The sequence below is a fragment of the Paraphaeosphaeria sporulosa genome, assembly GCF_001642045.1.
Source record: "Paraphaeosphaeria sporulosa strain AP3s5-JAC2a unplaced genomic scaffold CC84scaffold_5, whole genome shotgun sequence".
Classification (NCBI taxonomy): Eukaryota; Fungi; Ascomycota; class Dothideomycetes; order Pleosporales; family Didymosphaeriaceae; genus Paraphaeosphaeria; species Paraphaeosphaeria sporulosa.
The window spans coordinates 2,640,441-2,658,571 of record NW_017253364.1 but is presented as its reverse complement, the minus strand read 5'-3'; the positions used below and the strand labels follow the sequence as shown (position 1 = coordinate 2,658,571).

General features: G+C 49.5%; 5 protein-coding genes across 5 annotated transcripts; 3 read left to right on the top strand and 2 right to left on the bottom strand.

The window, feature by feature from the left end:
* Positions 1-386: 386 nt before the first annotated feature.
* Positions 387-2,532, top strand: CC84DRAFT_1164636 (alpha/beta-hydrolase). Its single transcript, XM_018178525.1, has 4 exons — positions 387-620; positions 949-1,206; positions 1,535-1,606; positions 1,690-2,532. Exons 1-4 carry the CDS (start codon positions 450-452, stop codon positions 2,275-2,277), a joined length of 1,089 nt encoding a protein of 362 aa, XP_018036718.1. The 5' UTR covers positions 387-449; the 3' UTR covers positions 2,278-2,532.
* A 231-nt stretch (positions 2,533-2,763) lies between these two features.
* CC84DRAFT_1259557 (uncharacterized protein) lies at positions 2,764-3,796 on the top strand (the record flags this gene model as incomplete). The annotated part of the gene is made up of 2 exons (XM_018184921.1): positions 2,764-3,383; positions 3,458-3,796. 2 exons carry the CDS (start codon positions 2,764-2,766, stop codon positions 3,642-3,644), a joined length of 807 nt encoding a protein of 268 aa, XP_018036717.1. The 3' UTR covers positions 3,645-3,796.
* Positions 3,797-7,888: 4,092 nt separating this feature from the next.
* CC84DRAFT_1146382 (uncharacterized protein) lies at positions 7,889-8,405 on the top strand (the record flags this gene model as incomplete). Its single annotated transcript, XM_018176552.1, has 2 exons — positions 7,889-8,037; positions 8,089-8,405. Exons 1-2 carry the CDS (start codon positions 7,923-7,925, stop codon positions 8,403-8,405), a joined length of 432 nt encoding a protein of 143 aa, XP_018036716.1. The 5' UTR covers positions 7,889-7,922.
* A 1,614-nt stretch (positions 8,406-10,019) lies between these two features.
* CC84DRAFT_1245575 (uncharacterized protein) lies at positions 10,020-11,050 on the bottom strand (the record flags this gene model as incomplete). Its single annotated transcript, XM_018184186.1, has 3 exons — positions 10,020-10,854; positions 10,946-10,977; positions 11,021-11,050. The coding sequence occupies 3 exons, from the start codon at positions 11,048-11,050 to the stop codon at positions 10,113-10,115; spliced, it is 804 nt and encodes a 267-aa protein (XP_018036715.1). The 3' UTR covers positions 10,020-10,112.
* A 2,678-nt stretch (positions 11,051-13,728) lies between these two features.
* Positions 13,729-16,334, bottom strand: CC84DRAFT_1187273 (HET-domain-containing protein; the record flags this gene model as incomplete). Its single annotated transcript, XM_018180917.1, has 5 exons — positions 13,729-14,015; positions 14,149-14,821; positions 14,858-15,176; positions 15,238-15,583; positions 15,638-16,334. The coding sequence occupies 5 exons, from the start codon at positions 16,332-16,334 to the stop codon at positions 13,729-13,731; spliced, it is 2,322 nt and encodes a 773-aa protein (XP_018036714.1).
* Positions 16,335-18,131: the final 1,797 nt, after the last annotated feature.

The window sequence follows — 18,131 nt, the reverse complement described above, 5'->3', positions numbered from 1 at the left end:
CTAAAGTGGGAACGCGCCGCGCCCAAAGAAGCGTGCAAGCCACAGCTCAGGGAACGATGCAGGCGCATCGGGCACATGAAATCACCGCCCTCGCTACCAAAGCGCAGCCTACTCTATACCGACGTCCGCACCCTACACTCCGTCCACAGGCAGCTCGCAGTTTCTACGCGCCCGTATTTTTGTGCGGCCGAGAATAGACGGTACGTGAACCTTTTGGCCCTCGTGCAGTAGCTCTTGGCGTGCCCTGCGTTTGAAACCGGGATGTGCCATACCTCCTGCGCCGTCGTCAAACCATGCTAACTTTATCCAACGGGCACAGCCACCCTCGCTTCGTATGCCATCCCATCCTGCTGCATCTCATCTCGCCGTTGACGAGTGTGCGGTAGAGGCACAGCTAGTAATCGCTCCACAGGAACTCGGTTTGACAAAGAGTAGGAAACCTTGGCAACATGGCATCCAAGCCTATGACAGCCGACGAGCTGCCCAAGCATCCCGAGTATGAACACACCATATGGGACCTCAAACCGACACTGGCTGGCAAAGTTGCCGTTGCTCAAGGCAGAGGTGGCCCTCTCAACATAGCATACGAACTCCATGGCCATGGTAACATCCACCTTGTCGTACGTCTATCCTCCCATTATTATCTTGTCGCCCCCTCCATCTATAACGGTCCTGCATATATTGCGGTCTGGACAATTGCCAGAATAGGCACACCGTACAGGTGTATTTGTCAGTCTTTGTACGAGCGCGCATGCCTCAATCCTCGCCAGTCGAGGACTAGCGAATACGCGACAAGTACGACTTGTTTGTTTCAGTCGCATTGGCCGTCTCAAGTCGGCAGTCCCTGTGTCTCAGTCTCATCACTACCACATGTTCCACACCCTTTTTCGACGACATCACCATTGAGACTCCATTTCCAACCCTATGTTTCTGACTCACAGAATGTAGTTTGTAATGGGCCTCGGTGGCATGAAGTATGCCTGGCAACGGCAGACCAAAGATTTCGCACATATACAAGGCGACAAATACTCTGTCCTTACGCTTGACAATCGTGGCATCGGAGAGTCGGACAAGCCATTTTTCCGCTACTCGACGTCCGAGATGGCCAAAGACGTCATCGAGGTCATGGACCACGTTGGCTGGACCGGGAAAAGGGAGTGCCACGTTGTGGGGGTCAGCATGGGGGGCATGATTGCGCAAGAGATGGTGAGTCCCTTTGTTATTCCAATTATTTCTTAACTGCTTCGACTGTGCTTCAGCGCACGGAGAACCTTTACGAGCTCGGATCTCGGATTGAACGCTATCCGGTCAGGCACGTTGGAGCGGCTGTGGTTCCACCTGAGGCGATTATGAGGCAGAACACTTGGCAGTGAAACGCTTTCGCGTATCAACGTGGGGACCCCTGTCATATCACCAATGCTTGGCTATCCGCTCCGCTCCACCACTGGTCCAGAGGCACTTGGCGAAAGCCTCCTCTTTTTATCGCCTGAGCGATGCAAGCCGTTGTGCATCGCATGAAAGCTGACAATGACAGGCGATGCTGATCCCTGAACGCATTTGCACCCTCTCACTATTGTCAACAGCAGCCGGACTATTCCGAACAACGGTAAGGATTGATTCCCAGTTGATTCGAGCAAGATTCTCTTGCTAGATCATAACCAAACGGTGCGTATACCTGACGCTGTCTAGGGTTTCTTGGAAAACCTCTACGCTCGCGCCAATCTTTTCATCCCCAAAGCCATCGACGTTCAAATAGATAATGTGAAACGCAATCTATACACTCAGGAATGGCTGGATGCTCCGGACACGCTAGAGCATGTTGTCAAGCCTTTTCCCACGAACGGCGATCGCTTTGCCGCAAACGAGTTGTGGAAGCGCACGCATCCGGACTATTTCCAGAAAGGCGGCTTCATCTTGCAGGCAGCTGCCGCCTGGCTGCACTATAAAAGTCCGGAAGATCTCCACACGATGGCCAACACTATCGGAAAAACCCGCATCATGGTGGTGCACGGTACCAAAGATCGCATGATTACGTTTCCACATGGAGCCGTCGTCTGGCGAGGCTTGGAAAAGGGTGAGGGAAGGACAGGGAAAGAGAATTGGCTCGGTATCGAGGAAGAGAAGGATGTCTGGGAAGAAGGCGAAGTCGAGAAGCACTTTATCAAGGATCAAGGGCATGTGCTGCCGATTGAGATGAGGGAGGAGTTCAACAGCTGGTTCGAAAGCTTGATAAAGAGAGGCGAAGCATTGAATGAGAAGGAAGGCGTTTCCAGGTAGGTGCGTGCCTATTCACAACCGACCGATCCCTCCTGTGCATTCAGCGACCCCGCGAATACCCGTACAATACACCACAATAGATTGTCACGATGTTTGGATTCGAGAAAACTTGCAGAACCAGCCAGTGCAGACTAGATACGTGCAGGGACTATGTCAACATCACACATCCACATTCATCGTTTCGGCCACCACCCACTCTCTCAGCCCAAATGCCGACTGCCGATCTCCCGTCTCCTCTTCCAAAAACTGCAGCACTATCAAATATACATCTTCACGCTCTGGGCACCCTAGCATATTGCGGCTAAATCTTGTAGAACGGGCACGCAGGGTCTGCGAACATGCATGCGATATTAAAATGTGGGGGATGAACAGCAACAAAGTGTCGCATCCACTCCTCCACTCCATAAATCCCGGATACCCACTTAAATTTCACAGCAATCGCAACACCTCCGAGCACCATCCAACCACTGAAGAAACCCAGCAGCCATGTTACCCTACGCGTCCCTCACTTTCCTCTCCATCGCGACAACCGCAACCGCCGCCTGTTCCCGTTCCACACTACAGTCCGCCACCACCGCCCTCCTCGCCGCCCAAACCGCCGGAAATCTTTCCGCCCTCCCCCTCTCCCCAAACACATCCTACATCGAGAACGATGCCGCCCTCGCACTCTCCTCTTCCATCCTCACCAAATCTGTCCCCATCGACCTCTCCCGCTCCCTGCACGACACCACCCTCTGCGCCACCTTCACCGAGATAATCTCCGCAACCGGGTCACATCCCTATGTCATTATGACACGCATGCTGTTCACCGCGGACGGGGCCGCGATATCGCGCATTGAGAACATAGTCGCGGACAAGGGAGATTGGCTGTTCAATGCGCAGGCGAGCCTGAGCAAGGCGAAAGACGAGGTATGGGTTGATATCCCGGAGGGGAAGAGGGATGCGCGAGATGTTATACAGGCGGCGGGGGATAAGTATCTGGATAGTTGGTCGGACGGGAAGGTCAGCGTACCGTACGGGAGTCCGTGTGCGAGGTTGGAGGGCGGGAGCTACACGACGAATTGCAAGATGCCGGAGTTTCCAAAGGAGTTCAAGGATGCCGGAGGGTGAGTTTACAGATTTCTTTTGCCTGTTTTGTTTGGGGCTGGGGAGTGAGGGAATTGTTGCTGACGCTGCGTAGTGCGAAGAATCGACGCTATGTTGTGGATGAAGAGGTTGGAGCTGTGAGTATCTTCAATGACTTCCCGTTTTTGGATCCGAAGAAGCCGAATGGGACGAGTAGCACGAATTTTGTGAGAGTGGAGGGCGGGAAGATCAGGTATATCCATGAGGTTACTATCTGCACGCAGAACAACTGCGGGAGATGATGAGCGAAGGTGTGGAAGAGACGACTGTTTGAATACCGGTAATACTGGTATCCCCCACCTGAGTGATACCATACAGGCATTTCAATTGAACGACTGTTCCGGAGATTGGCTTCGTCGCTTACTCGCAACCCACTGTCATGCGTAGATCCCGGAGGCATTAAAGAACAAGCAGGACGTCACTCGTTCAGGTACCTAAAGGCGCCTATGAAAGTATAAGAGTATTAAGATAATTAAGCAAAGTCACGTATAAATTCTAGCTTTAGAAGTATTGTTATCTTAACTGCCTTCTTCTGAACCATCCTAGCGATAGAACCAAGCGGATCTTGCAGACAACTCCTTGCCGTCCACCACTTCCTCGACACATAAATGGAACTCCAGCGCAAATAGTTTACCTGGCGGCTTTAAAAATGCACGACAGTCTAAGCCCCATGGTACTGTCGTAGCTCCTCTCAATGCCTGGATAGGTCATGGTAACCTTGATGCGGGAAGAGTCATCCAGCAGACGAAGCGTCCCTTCAGTCTTCCACCCCATCCCTGTGTATTCGTAGACACCTGGGTTCGACTGCTCATGGACAAAGACATCTTTTCCGAGGATAATGTTGTATCCGAGCCACTGCATGTAGCTAAGCATTGGGGCAATTTCCATTGATCCTTGCTCGAGCATCAACCCCATGCGCACCCTATTGCATGGCACATCGAATGGGCGCTGGATGAGGAGCTGTTTGAGGGTCTTCGGCTTTGTTGCAGGGGTTGGCAGGTCGGAATCGCTTGAGGACTGGAGGGAAGAATCAATATTTGGGACCCGAAACTGATGCACGAAAGACAAGGTACCATATCCGGAACAGTATGGAATCGATCGCTATAAGCACGGCGAGGCAATGAGGAAGACTCTAGGTCCTCTCATTGCAACGGGCAATAGCGAACTTGCGGCTCTGGCCCAGGAAATTTACTACGGCAGCAGTTTCTTTGTTATTGAATGTCGCGAGACGTCCGTGTCGGGACCCAACCTATCAAAAGCACACCTGATCCGAAGGTTACTCGTTGCAGTAGGACGCTTCGAGATTCCAACTGGAGTACGGTGCTCTCAGGTCGACGACACTCGGTGCCTTGGTTTGCTCGGCAATCACCAAAGATTGCATACAGAAGGACAGCTACGAGTATTTCATGCGCAACGTCAAGATGAATCTGGAGGCACGAGTCGTTTCCTTTCGATTCTATCCATACGATCATGAGCACTGGAACGATTGCGTGCCACCTACTCTTCCAGACATGGACGGGGTCATTCGACATAGGTGCATCTGCGCACAGAAGTTTGAACAGGCGTTTCATGGATTGATAGAGAGCGCGAAGGCTGAAGGGGTGAGCTGGTTCGAGTAATTATCGTTGCTGCGTTCCAAGTGGAGCTGCCCAAAGGGAGGAAAATAGCATGGTCTTAGCTTTATTGCGGCGTATGTATGTAGAGACATCAGTACCCTGACGGGACACAATCAGCATCTCCTCACCTAGTCTACCGGTCATTTCATTGCTCGCCTCGCACATGCCTCCCCTTGATTCACCTCTCTCACCTCTCACCGAGCTCGCTTGCATCAATTCATTCGCACGCAGTGAGTGCACCACTTCAATGAAACTATTGGTATCAGACTGGTCGAAAAAGTTTCGACTTGCTGCTGCACCTGCTTCTGGTCCGACTCGCTTACGTAACGCATCCGCGCTCATGTCAAGTAAACACTCGTCACTCAATCACGAGAGCCCCACCCATAGATTTCAAATCTACCGCCCTCCAGCATCTAAATTTGACATTTTCAAGTTTGCAAGGACATGTGCAGTATCTTCAAATCTTCCACTCAGCTCGAGTTCCTCGATCCGGTAGGTATATACTCCATGTGAAGCCTTGGGCGCGTAACTGAATAAGCAGAAGCCTACCGTGCGTATTTGTGCATTAGAGCGCCCGCAAAAGTCCATGAATAACTAAGGCGATGCCCCTGCACGACTTGGAGCCCATGGTTTCCACCAAGCCTTCTGACCATGGACGTAATTGCTCGCAACTGCCGGTCGAGCTCAAGACCGAAAATCTTGTCCTACGTCGTCGCGAACGACTCCAAACCTGGCATTAATCGCAAGAGCCACCGAAGGGAGACTAGCAAAATATTTAACCCGCTCATAGGGACCGGTAATCGTCGCTTGAGTATCCTTTCCTACATGTTACACAGCTTGTGTTGGGGATGAATCAAACTGACGTTACAACGATTGCAGTAGACACATACGAAGCATCTATAAGGGTTACCTCGGAGGCTATTTTCTTGCTTTCAAGGGCGTTGAGCTCACCGCGGACTGGAGCAAAACTGGACTTTGGCCTAACCTCGAACCAGCAGCGGCGGCTCCGTCAGCATGCTCTGTCCAGATGTAAGGCATATCATGGCAGCCTTCGATGTCTATCAGATTAAAATCAGCTTGTCGATGTAAAATAAATACTACCACAATGGTAAGGCTTAAACAGTCGTACATGGTTTTGTGCTAACACGGGTCAAGCAGAGCAGCCTCAAACGAGAAGACATGCAACTTTTGAAACTTAGTATTACGTCGTGATGTAAAGGCCATAAGATACTGATGGTGACAACGCATCCAGAGCTATGTGTACGAGGATACAAGCATCTTGAAAACTGGGGGAGGGGACCATATAATTGGATTTGGAAGGTGAGGAGCAGATATTTGCCTACTTGTTATTGCGTGCTGATCAAGCAAACCAACAGACCTTGAGAATGATCCAGACCCGGTTTTGCCTGAGGAGTCAGCTGTATGACAGTGTTCGCGTCACTGTTCATCCTAATTCTGCCGTTGATTGAGTGCCATTCGTCCATCTTCCAAAAAAAAAAAAAAAAAAATTGAAAACGAATTCTGCATTCTGCCGTATGCCATCATCATCACCATTCGAGAATCTCGGGAGTAATCAACCTTCTTCCCGAAAGCCTCAACAACATTTTCGGTTTGACGGACGTTCACGCACTTAACTCTCTTTTGTCTGGCTCCATGGATAACGTACGCGGTGACATTCCTGACACCTTTCTTGTTGACTTCGCCAAATCTCATACGCAAAGCGTTTGACGATGTGGGTAGACCATTGATGTGTTAGATACGTTTGGCTTTGGCGGCAAGTGCTTCTACTCTCAAGTCAAGACTTGAACTTCATCGAAACAATTCGGCCTACCAGATATTGCGCGAAGCGTAGCATCTTAAACTTAGTCCCGATAAGGGTGAACAGCATTGTAGTAATACAGGACTACTGGGTCGTCGAGTGCTGTGTCCGCAGCGTTGGACTTAGATATTTGAGATTGATAGACAAAAGTAAGGGTTAGGAGAGGTGGGGAGCCATGTTATACAGGCGTGGTTTATCAATGGTACTGCTCGCAGCTACAAACTGGCGGCAAATCAAACTTTTGCCTCAACGCTTTTATCTTCCATCGCTTGCTCTTTCGTAGTCTCATCTGGCACAAAGAGTCATTCTCGTTTCATGAAGAGGGCGGCTCAAGTTTTATGAACGCCAGCGATCAATACCGCAACGAAACTCCACACGGAGAGCGTCAACGACACCAGTCTCGACTCCCAGCCGTACCTGCTCGTCCATGAATCCCTGGTCGACGATACGACATTGCCTTTGCGATCGTTGCTGGCATTGCTCGTTGGTACTTTCAGCTCGTAGTAGGTATCGTTGCGTTCGGCCGGTAATTGCAAGGGTTCCGCTCTCGACTTATATCTATCGCTCGCATACTCTTCCGTTCGGCGTAGCTTTTCAAAGCTTACGCTCGAAAAGACGGCGTTTCACGATCGGGTTTTACGAACTCCAGATCCGAACAAGTCGTCGGGATACTGAGATTGCTATGAAAGCAATTCTCATGGGGTTCCGTGGATACTGCGTACGTGTGTCGCAAATTTGGGATGCGTTCTCCACCAACAAAGTGTCCGTGTGTTGTGGAGTGAAACTGTGAAACAGTCGGAGAGATTAGAACACGTCATTAGCGAGCCGCTTCCTAGGACGCTAGCTCCACTTCTCATCAATACGGAGCACCAGAATCCCAGATGGTGGGTGTCGGAGGATTTATTCCAGCTACCACGCGAGATGCAAGGTGGGACCATCGTCAAGAGGCTTAGTATATGACTGCGCTGATCGCTAGCAACGCGCTGCTCTCATCGCCGCACCCGCTCCTTCGGCTTGTACATTGCTTGACCTGCATCATCTACTAGATATCCGCTCGCTACTTGGATCCTCAGTGCATTGCCACAATGCGCAGCTTCGCTCTTGTTTCACTATTGGCTCTGGCTGCGAGCGTCGGAGCAACCCTCGATCCAGCGGACACGAACACCAAGGGGAAGTATCCCAGCAACCCAAGCTGCTCACGTAGGTTTCACGCTACTATTATCGATACAAGTTGGATTGATGATCATATAGCTGTGAAGACATCCAATGCCATCCAGGCTGCCGAATGCTCTCACAACACTCGCACATCAAAGCAGACCTTCGCCGTCTTCACTACCGATCACCAGTATGACAAGGTCAACGGTGCGCCATACGGCACTTGCATGGCGTATAACTGCGATTCTGGAACTTCCATGACCGACAGTGCGGATGCCTGGACGTTCTTCTGGAGTGATGCTGGGGAAAGTGAGGGCGAAGGTGTAGGATGCATCAAGAATCCCGACGATGGTGTATGTGGATGCGAGAACTCGGACGGCACGTTTGTTCCTGGTGGTTCAGACTGTGTATAGGTGGAAGAGAACAAGCGCATCAGGTTCTGTTTGAAAATTGCACGAAGCATTGCATGCAACGCTTTCCTCAAATACATCACGACTTTTGCCCTTCCCGAGTGTTACTTGTTCTGCACACTTCCGAAGATATTTTCCAGCAATACCCGTGCGTCGCTGTGCAGATACGGTTTGCCACAGTATCCACGTGCTACTCATTTACACGTCTGCCCTTCATCCCACTAAGGCGATCCACACCCGGTACCGGTCGACTGCCAAGTGCACGTTGTTTGGCAGAGATAGATAACGGAAGAGGCATCCGGTTTCGAGAAGCATTTGCTGTACACCACGTTTGGCGCTATACAAAGCTTAGCAAAGCGGAAGGCCAAATCGGACAGAAGTTGACCTACGTGTACCGCAAGCGCAAGAGGAACCAACTGGAGGAGCCGGGTCCAAAGCAGCAGCTGGTTCTGGAGTGGGAGCTGGAGCAGCAACAGCGGCCGCAACGAGGGCGGAGATGGCAATAGTGGAACGCATCTTGTAAGTTTTCGGGAATGAGGCTATGCTATGAGCTCAAAGAACTTGGCTAATGGAATCATGCGACAGTCTGTTGGTAACAACCTTCGAAAGGCGATTGCGTGTCCTTATATACCGTTCCCTTCGAGGTGCGTGCTCAAGATTAAGAAATTATTACGAGCCCCAAACTCCTCAGCCCCCCGGAGCTCCCGCTGACAGCGACGTTACATTGCCATCGGGTTTGAGGACTTCCCACGCGGCAGACATCGATAATGGCTTAATGCGTACTAAAACACTGAGTACCTGTGTACGCTGCCCATCCAAAGTGATTTGTGTGGAGGAGCTGTTCCTGTAAGCACTAGCTGCAGGACGCCTAAGATGATGCAGCTGATGGAAAGCAAGATACCTCGCCGGCTCTGTTTTACTTCAAAGTGATTCGATATGTTTTACAGAGGGTTGTAATACTGTTAATCGCGGTGTATAGCAGTGGGCTTAAGGCAACTAAACTAGAATCAAAATACGGTGCAAGGTAGAGAAAACGAAAGAGGATCACAAAGATCACACATCCGATAACACCCATTGGGCATATGGGGATTCTCGGTCATGTGGCCTGGTTGAGTTGGTGTTAAGGTGCGAGAGAGCCGTATGGGTGAAGGATGTCATTGCGCCACGTGCGGATTCTCATAGCAGGCCACCGTCAAAAGCAAGCAAGATTTCAAGTCGCACAACAAGCTGACTGTACTCCCACCTCCACGTGCTGGATACTCCTTCTCGAATATTGAGTAGGGTAAAGTTACAATCCTGTTCAGGAGAAGACAACGTTCCTCAGTAAGGCCCCAAACATCATCCATGTGTCAAGATTTTCGCTTGAGCATGTAATCGGAGAATATCCGACCTCCGTCATCATAGCATACGGCTTGCTCCCGCTCAGTCTCCCGCTTCCGCTGCCCGCATCCTTCCAATCATGGATGAGCTCTGATCGCGCATTAGGGGTCCGTGCAAACGCTTTTCTCAGCTATTCGATAATAATCCTGCATCCTCCTCAGCTTCTAGACTGAACACTTCCCGTGTCCGATTACGGCACCGGAAATCGTAAGACGCATGTAGCAGATAATCTGGTTACCTGAGACTTGTACTAGTCGAGAGCATATGTGTCGACGAAGAAACGAGGTTGTTTCTGTAATCAACAAATGCGCACAGCCCCCTCTTATCCGCCTAGGCCCGCTGGTGATAAAGAGAACGTGGATTAATGGGACCCAGAAGAAGGAACCGAAAATGCGGGTTGCAATCGGGAGCGTTATTCGAGAAGTAATGCCAATGGAATATTCGTCCCGTGGTTTCGTGCTTTCGGAAGCAATTTTCGCGGCGACGATGCATCATGCGATGGGGTTGAGGGCGCATCTCATCAGAAATACTAGAATCTGGTATTTGCCACCCAACCTCGTCAACAGGAACTACATCGTTCGAATGATCCACCCCTTTGCAGAACGAAGGCAACTTTAGGTTCCCTCGTACCCTTCGCACCCTCATCCCATAGCATTTGAGCTTGCTCACACCATGAAACAGATACATGCGATGTGAGTAGACCATGTCCCGGGCGACACCTGCCCATTTCTGGCGAAGACGACTGACTACGTCCGCCAAAAACACTTGGCAGCCGGCACAAGATACACCGTATTCGACTTGACGGCTCTGAGGATTGTACCTTGGCAGGGCGCAACAGGCCATACAATTTATGGCGTACGCTCGATGAGGTTGGGAGAGGACTTTTGAGATGGGCTCGCTGCTCGGCCACTCCTTTTTGTACGCTGCTATTACGTTGCGAGTGGGTACACATATCAACCGTTGCTTGTAGGACGATTCAGTCATGGCGTAGATACCTGGAATGGTTTTTATTTTTGGTAACTCGCGTAAGGAGTCCTCCGAAAGGTCAAGACTTCTCGTCATGGAGCGGAGACTTATCATATTCGTCGCAGGATTGTTGGAATAGAGCCAGGAGGAACATCATCGAGCCCAGATAGGTAAGTAGACGAGGTCGCCGTACTTACCGCATAAATAGCACTCCTTGGTGCAAAGGAGGCTGTAGAATTCTTTTAGAGTCACGCCGGGTATCGTCCGCGTACTGAGTAGCGCCAGAAAAGCGTTGAGGGCATGTTGTATGATGACGCGATACTCAGGGATTGTATTGACAACCTGCTTCCCACGTGCATTGACGAAGGGATCTTTACCAGTAGGTTGCCACCTGAGCTGCAGTATACGTGTCGCTACTGGGTCGATCATCTCGAACAAAGTCAGCAGGAGATAGCTGATGGGGATGTAACACATGTCTTTCTCCAGAAGCATTTCCTGCATTGGTTCGAAATTATGAGCCTTATGAGAGAGTCAACCAGATGCGTTTACTTGCTCAAGAGGCTCGAGACTCTTTTAAATGTACTATCTCTACTGAAAGTTCCTAGTGCTGTGCTAACACGCAATACAGCCATCAGCAAGCATTGTTTCTACCTTCCTTCTAGACGCTAGGCGATTTGTACTGCGCTTCCAATCTATAGCAGCTGATGCTCCACTACAGCTCTATTCCTCCGCACTTATATTCGCACCAGAAGCGAGCATAATACGAGAGAAGTTCAAGAACCTAGCTCTACGGGGGATTAAGATGGTTCTATTTCATACTGTGTTCGACGTATAACTACTTCCTTCTCCCTGGCCCATAGTATGAAATAGAGATGAAAGGAAATAAAGAAGAAGAGAAAAGGTCAAAGAGCTTATGGTATAGAAAAATTGAGGGACATGCAACCTCAAGAATAGCCCAAACAGACCATTTGTCTGTTGACTGCAGAGCAAGTCCACCGGTATTCAGGAGGAAGCCAGAGCAATTGCTGCTGAGTAGGCTAGACTGATATTACTGCGTTCGGTATCTCCGTGTAGGTACAAGACGTCGGATAAGGAGAAAAGGTCCTCTTTTCCTTGTTGGAAGGTGCTGCGGCGCCAAGTGGCAGGTGCCCGATGGTGTAAATAGCGTCATCCTTCCGACTTCAATCGAACACATTTACACTCCACTTTGTTCCTTTAACACCTCTTAGCCAACGTGGATCTATCATCTCGCTTCGTCGCTTGCCCTTACCAAGGGTAGCTAGCGCCATGATTCGACCAATCAGCTAGTAGACGGGTCACCCGTATGCTATTCTATTGGCTGGCTGCCAGCGCGCGATACCTCTGAGATATACTGCTGCCAGCAGTATATCCATGCTTGTCAGGTAGCCTGGGGTTACCGTGACACTTAGTACATTGGAGGACTGCCAGCCAATCACATACTGATTATAGTACACACACAAGCGTGCCTTGGCACCGTATTATAGCTTATCTTGTCTAAGCATTGCCAGGGACTTATGACACGTGATTTCCAACTTCCTCAGCCACTAGTCCTGGTGGAACAACGACTTAAGATTAGAATTCCAGCTATGCCTTGTACGGTCTGGACAAGGTACCTCCACATAACATAGGGATAGGTAGTTCCCTAAGCTTGTCACGAGAGCAACGAGCAAGATGTCTGAGGCCCAGGTAGGCTAGATCAATATACTGCGTTCGGTATCTACGTGTAGGTACAAGACGTTGGATAAGAAGAAAAGGTCCTCTCCCCCCCATCCGGCGTGGATCTATCTTCTCGCTTCGTCGCACGCCCTTGCCAAGGGTGGCTAGCGCCATGTTTTGACCAATCAGCTAGCAGACGGGTCACCCGTCTAATAATCTATTGGCTGGCTGCCAGCGCGCGACATCTCTAAGATATACTGCTGCCAGCAGTATATCCATGCTTGTCAGGTAGCCTCTGAGGTTACCGTGACAAAGCTCACCTATTGTCAGATAATCGCGTGATTATCGTCAAGTATCTGATGAAAAGTGATGATCGATTGTTCGTTGAGTGCTGGTCGTCTAGATGGTTTCTTGTTTTCTTGCTCACATGCCTTCCAAGCAAGGGAGAACCCCGTTTTAGGAATAGGTACAGGTGCGCCAGCCACCTCGTAGTGCCAATGACCATGTAACTGGACACCTATAGTATCCGCTTTTCTAGGAACTATAGTAAGAATAACATGAGCTTGAATTTAAAGACATCTCAAAGGTTTGGCGTGGCAAATTAGTTAGCTATATATTCATAACTCTCCCTAGACCCCTCACAATTAGAGAGTATAATAAATATAAGAGAACAAAAACAAAGTCCTTATTTCTCAACTATTAGTGTTGCGCAGTTCTAGTAATTGTAGGGTTTAATATCGCATATCCACACCCTTCCAGTCCCTACACCTATACCAATAAGACTCTTAGAGATAGTAGAACAGTAAGGGCGGTACTCTGAAGGTAGCCAAACTACGTTCTCTAAATTATACGTTATCCATGTTTTATCTGAGCTTAGTGCAGTGGCTTGGTATTCAGGGGATTCAAGCTCTTGGGTGGCGGTGGTGATGTTCGATGATAATAGTGGACCAAGGTTGATAACACCAGTGTTTGTTAAAAGGCCGGAGCCAGAAGCATTAAAAGACACGGAAGGAAGTGAAAGGCCGATCTCGAGTGTCTGTAGGCACGCGCCGCTGCCTGCGTCCCAGACCTTGACCGTGCTGTTGAACGACACCGACGCCAGCCGCCTCGAGTCAGGAGAGAAGGCTACCGACCTGACCCCACCGCTATGGCCCTCGAGCGTCTGCAGGCACGCGCCGCTGCCTGCGTCCCAGACCTTGACCGTGCTGTTGAGCGACGCCGACGCCAGCCGCCTCGAGTCGGGAGAGAAGGCCACATCGCTATAGCCCTCGAGTGTCTGCAGGCACGCGCCGCTGCCTGCGTCTCAGACCTTGACCGTCTTGTCTACTGACGTCGACGCCAGCCGCCTCGAGTCGGGAGAGAAGGCTACCGACCTGACCCCACCGCTATGGCCCTCGAGCGTCTGCAGGCACGCGCTCCAGTCCTCTGTCATCGGTGGCTTTATAGAGACCCATGGCGGTGCCTCCCTCTCGAAAAACTTCCGGACCAAACTAAGCCTCGGGCTAAAGACCATAGCTGACACATATGCTTGGAGAGGCGCTGCCTCTATCGCCCCTTTAAAATACATGATAAAGCGACGTGCGTCCTTCACTAGATCAAGTAATATAGGAGTGCCTGTTCGTTTCTAGGTAACATTAGTCTTCTCTTTATGTATGCAGGACTTGATACTTTATATAAATAAGAGCTTCAAGTTCTGCCATTAATACTACTCCCTTTGGTATACCCTTGCAAAGGCTGAGCGCCTCTAGCCAATATAGATAGAATGTTTGAAGGAACACATAGATTGCACCACCATCTTGTAGATCTTTGTTGCAACGTGCGCTTTCGTTCATAGTAGACTCGCAGAGGTGGTCAATCCAGTGAATGCATGAGTATCGCGTTGTCGTAAGCGGGTTGGTGGTCGGCGTTATGACTTCATTAATTGGAAATCCTGGAGCATTTAGGCCATATATGTTACGTTTCAGGGTACTAGACATTAGCTTGAGTGACTGAGAGAATATGTCGTAGTGGACCTCGCCTTTGTGACGGAAGACTGTAGCCCGTGCCTCATCGCTTATGTAGTCTTTGACTGATTGGTGGATAAGGTAGACCTGATTATCGCGAATGGTGAGGAATGAGCCGCACATGGCTATAAGCGTTCTCGTGTTTCTAATTAGCGTCGATACTTGGCCTGACAGTTTACACAAGCTGCCAAGCTCAGCTAAATGAAGCGGGCGGTACGCGACTGAGATGGTGGAAAGTAGTAATTGGCACTTCTCTAAGTTCCTCTTCGGAAGCTTCTGAATCTGATCTACCATACGATCATACAGCTGATGTAGCCCGACTGGAGCCTCTTGTACCACCTCTAGTGGGTCCCAGCTCTTAGGCTTTTCGAGCTCTTGCACAACGAGGGCTACCTATAGGAACGTGCCATTCGCTTTCTGTCGCAAAACCTCTCGCACTTGACTTCGTAGGGTAGCATCCTCAAGTGACTCGATATAGGACAGCTTCTCGTCGATATACATGTTGACAGCATGAGTGACCTGTTCCGCGTTCTCTTTTAGCTCTAGGCTGAGCCTTGCCTGAGCGTTGATCGACTTTAGCTTTTGTTTGATGGGAAGTTCGTTCCGGCTCGACAGGAGCCACTTGATGCGGTTTGATGACGATAAGGTAAAGATGATTAAGTCTAAAAGCTTAGGCAAATCTGCGATGCATTCATTAAGGGCGTCGACAACTAGGTAGGTCAGGGTCAAGTATAATGCTCGTAAACATCTCTGACATGGCAATCCAAGCATTCGTATCTTCGAAAAGGGATTGGCCTACTTGATCGTACCTCTTCCGCAGGTGCGACGCCAACGACGGCTGCTGGCTAACGAGCGAGAAGAGTAGGCCGCGTAGCACAGCAGTGGCGTTGTTGAGAGCCAAGTTTGTACCTTGGTAGAAGAAGAAGGATAGGCTGTGGGAGCTCGACTTTTTGAGTTCATCGGTAAGACCGCAAAGTAGCATTGTCTTTCCTTTACTGGGATCACCTTTAATCCACAGCAATCGGCCTTGTGAATCACTACGCCATTTCTTGAAGCTAGGATTGTTCAAGACCCAGCGGTACGACCCCTCCAGTAGGCCTCCCTTTGTGTTAATGATGCGCTTCTTGTCGTCAAGTGGATCTATAAGGCGTACGTCTTGGATATATCTGTCCAGCTTACTAACTTCCTCACGGAGCCGCTAGAATGCACTTGTGGTTCCTTCTCCGTAGAAAGGAGTTATATAAACGTTGAGAATGCCCAACAATAAGTATATTTTGTCTTCTTCAAACTTAGTCTGGTGGTGCTGTATCCATAATAGTCGTTCATTGATGGAGAACTCAGATAGTCGCGTTCCCGTAATTGCTAATTTGGGGATCCCGGTTATCTCATGAATTTGCTGCGCCAGTGATATCTTATTGTCTAGCAACTTGCCTTCACTACAGAAGAACTCGACCGCGCTTGGGGCAAGAAGCTCCTGGAGAGTCCAGCCCCGAGTGAACCAATTACTCGCTCGGAAGTCTTGCTCCCAAGTTCTGGTGTATTCATCGCTTACTTTCCGCTTCTCTGATGGAACATCTAACAGATAAACGTAGCATTTTACTGCGTTCTGGTACCAGCGAAACATAGAGTTGATGGCGTAGGATAATTCAGCCCTATTTAGTTTGTTGATGCAACAGGTGTCAATCCAAAAGTATTCTAACCCGTTATCCCGTGCCCGTTCTCCGCAGAAGATAATCTTTCTATAGCCTGGCTTAGTCCTACTATCGCCTGTTTCGACGTCGGCGAACGACACCTCGTCTCCATCTGCTCCCCAGGTGTGTGAAAGTATCGCATAGGGAGGTATTGCGCCATCGTCGAAGCTATGTATACTAAGCTCTCCGCTCTCGCTGTACTGCAGGAGCCGCATGGGGTAATGTAGACGTGGTAAACATGGGTGATAAGAACGGGACTCGTGAGGCTGAGCTTCGTAGCCTAGTCGCGTAGGCGCTTGCTATCTGCTGGCTGTTATCGTGCTACTGATGGATGGTCAGCATACAAGAATGACAAACAGATGCACCAGCTCAGGTACCAGCAGGAAATTGTGGCAACATGTCGCGAGCTGAGGCTGCCGACGGTCGCTGTATTCTTGGGTTGATGATGAAGACTGACTGAAGCCCTAGGCGGGGTAAGTTGTAGCACGGCTCGTGAGGCTGCATCTTCTTCGGACAGGGTAAGGTACTAGTGGCCTTGGCCTTTTCTCTTCATCCATTTCCCCGATACCATGGAGTAGTACTTCGTGCAAAGGATGTTTTTACGTAAGTAGCAGAGGTTCATGCACGTTTGAAGACTAGCCCGATCACCTACTGTGTTAATGCACAAAACAAGACCAAGATCTGTCCCCAACTACGGAGGTGCATTTCAAAAGTTCTTGCCCCCCCCCCGGCACCTTGGCGGAAGGGGTTCTCAGCCGTAAACTCAATGGGGTAATTGACTCCGGTTTTGACAGGGGGTTTGACAGGGGGTTTGATAGGGGATCTATGAATCTATGTCCATGAACGATCTCTGCCCTCCTTGTACTCATTACCTCCTTCTAGCTCAATGATCTTTTGAATATGAATTGGGATGCGCTCAATCCAAGCCTGAATCTTATCCTGAGGTAGATCCTTCCAACACTTCTCCCATACATGAATTGCCTCAGCTCTAGACTTTGGAGCTCCTTTCTTTGTAGTTTCTCTTTTCATCCAAAATCAACAAGGCTTAATTGCATTAAGATCTGGTGAGTTCCCACACCAAAGAAGCCTCTCTATCTCTTGTAGGCTATAGATATAGCTTTGTGCATAGTGACTATATGAAGGAGCCTTATCTTCTTGGACTATTATTGCTGGCCTTTTCTTTTGACAAGATTGTGCAAAGGGGAAGAGCTTTAGAAGTAGGATTTTAGATTGATAACAATACCAATCAATTCCAGATCCAGATCCTCGTGATAACTTGCCATTCCTTTTTGTCCATTTCCATTGAGGTTGCCGCCCAGGTTGGGTACGTAGAGACAGACGCCGCATGCCATTTTCTATCTCCCATTTCTCTTTCATGATAGGTTCAAGTTCTTGATTCAATCTCTCAATCTCCTTTGTAGCCTCCTCTTTCTCTGCCTTTGTCTCTGGTAGCAAGCAATGACAAGGTCCCTTCTCATCATATGAAAAGCAGCCCCAAAACATGAACTCAGAGTAGCCTTTCCACATCTCTCGAATACAGCTTCTTACAGAGGCTTCATCTACTTTGCGCCAAACTCGATAGCCTCCACGTCTATGGAGTAAAACAACAGAGGTTTCATCAGACCAGATCACATTCTTCCAGTCCTCTATAGTCCAATCTTTATGTTGAAGACACCAGTTTAGCCTCTCTGCCCTCATCTTCTCCGTCAGTCCAGGCTTCCTCGTTGGTTTTGTCTTCTTGAATCCTGCAATCTTGAGGACCCGCCAAACTGTTGTAGATGATACATTCACTCCCTTTTGACTAAGGTCCCCAGCAAGATCAGCACAAGATTTCTCTCGCCCATAGCGATCAGTGCGTACAGAGTTAATCACACTTTCAGAGATATTAGGTTGTTTTGTTGGCCTGCCAGATCGTGGAGCATCTTCAAGATAGCTATTTTGAACTTGCAAAGGCCTTTCATCTGGATCAAAACCTCGTTTAATTGCCCGTGAATAGATTGATCGAATTGACC

Bases quoted from the DNA above. Each gene is read 5' to 3' on its own strand.
- CC84DRAFT_1164636 (XM_018178525.1), top strand. From the start codon at position 450: ATGGCATCCAAGCCTATGACAGCCGACGAGCTGCCCAAGCATCCCGAG. The intron at 1,207-1,534 runs GTGAGTCCCTTT...TGACAATGACAG, and splicing joins GCATGATTGCGCAAGAGATG to GCGATGCTGATCCCTGAACG. The intron at 1,607-1,689 runs GTAAGGATTGAT...GACGCTGTCTAG, and splicing joins CCGGACTATTCCGAACAACG to GGTTTCTTGGAAAACCTCTA.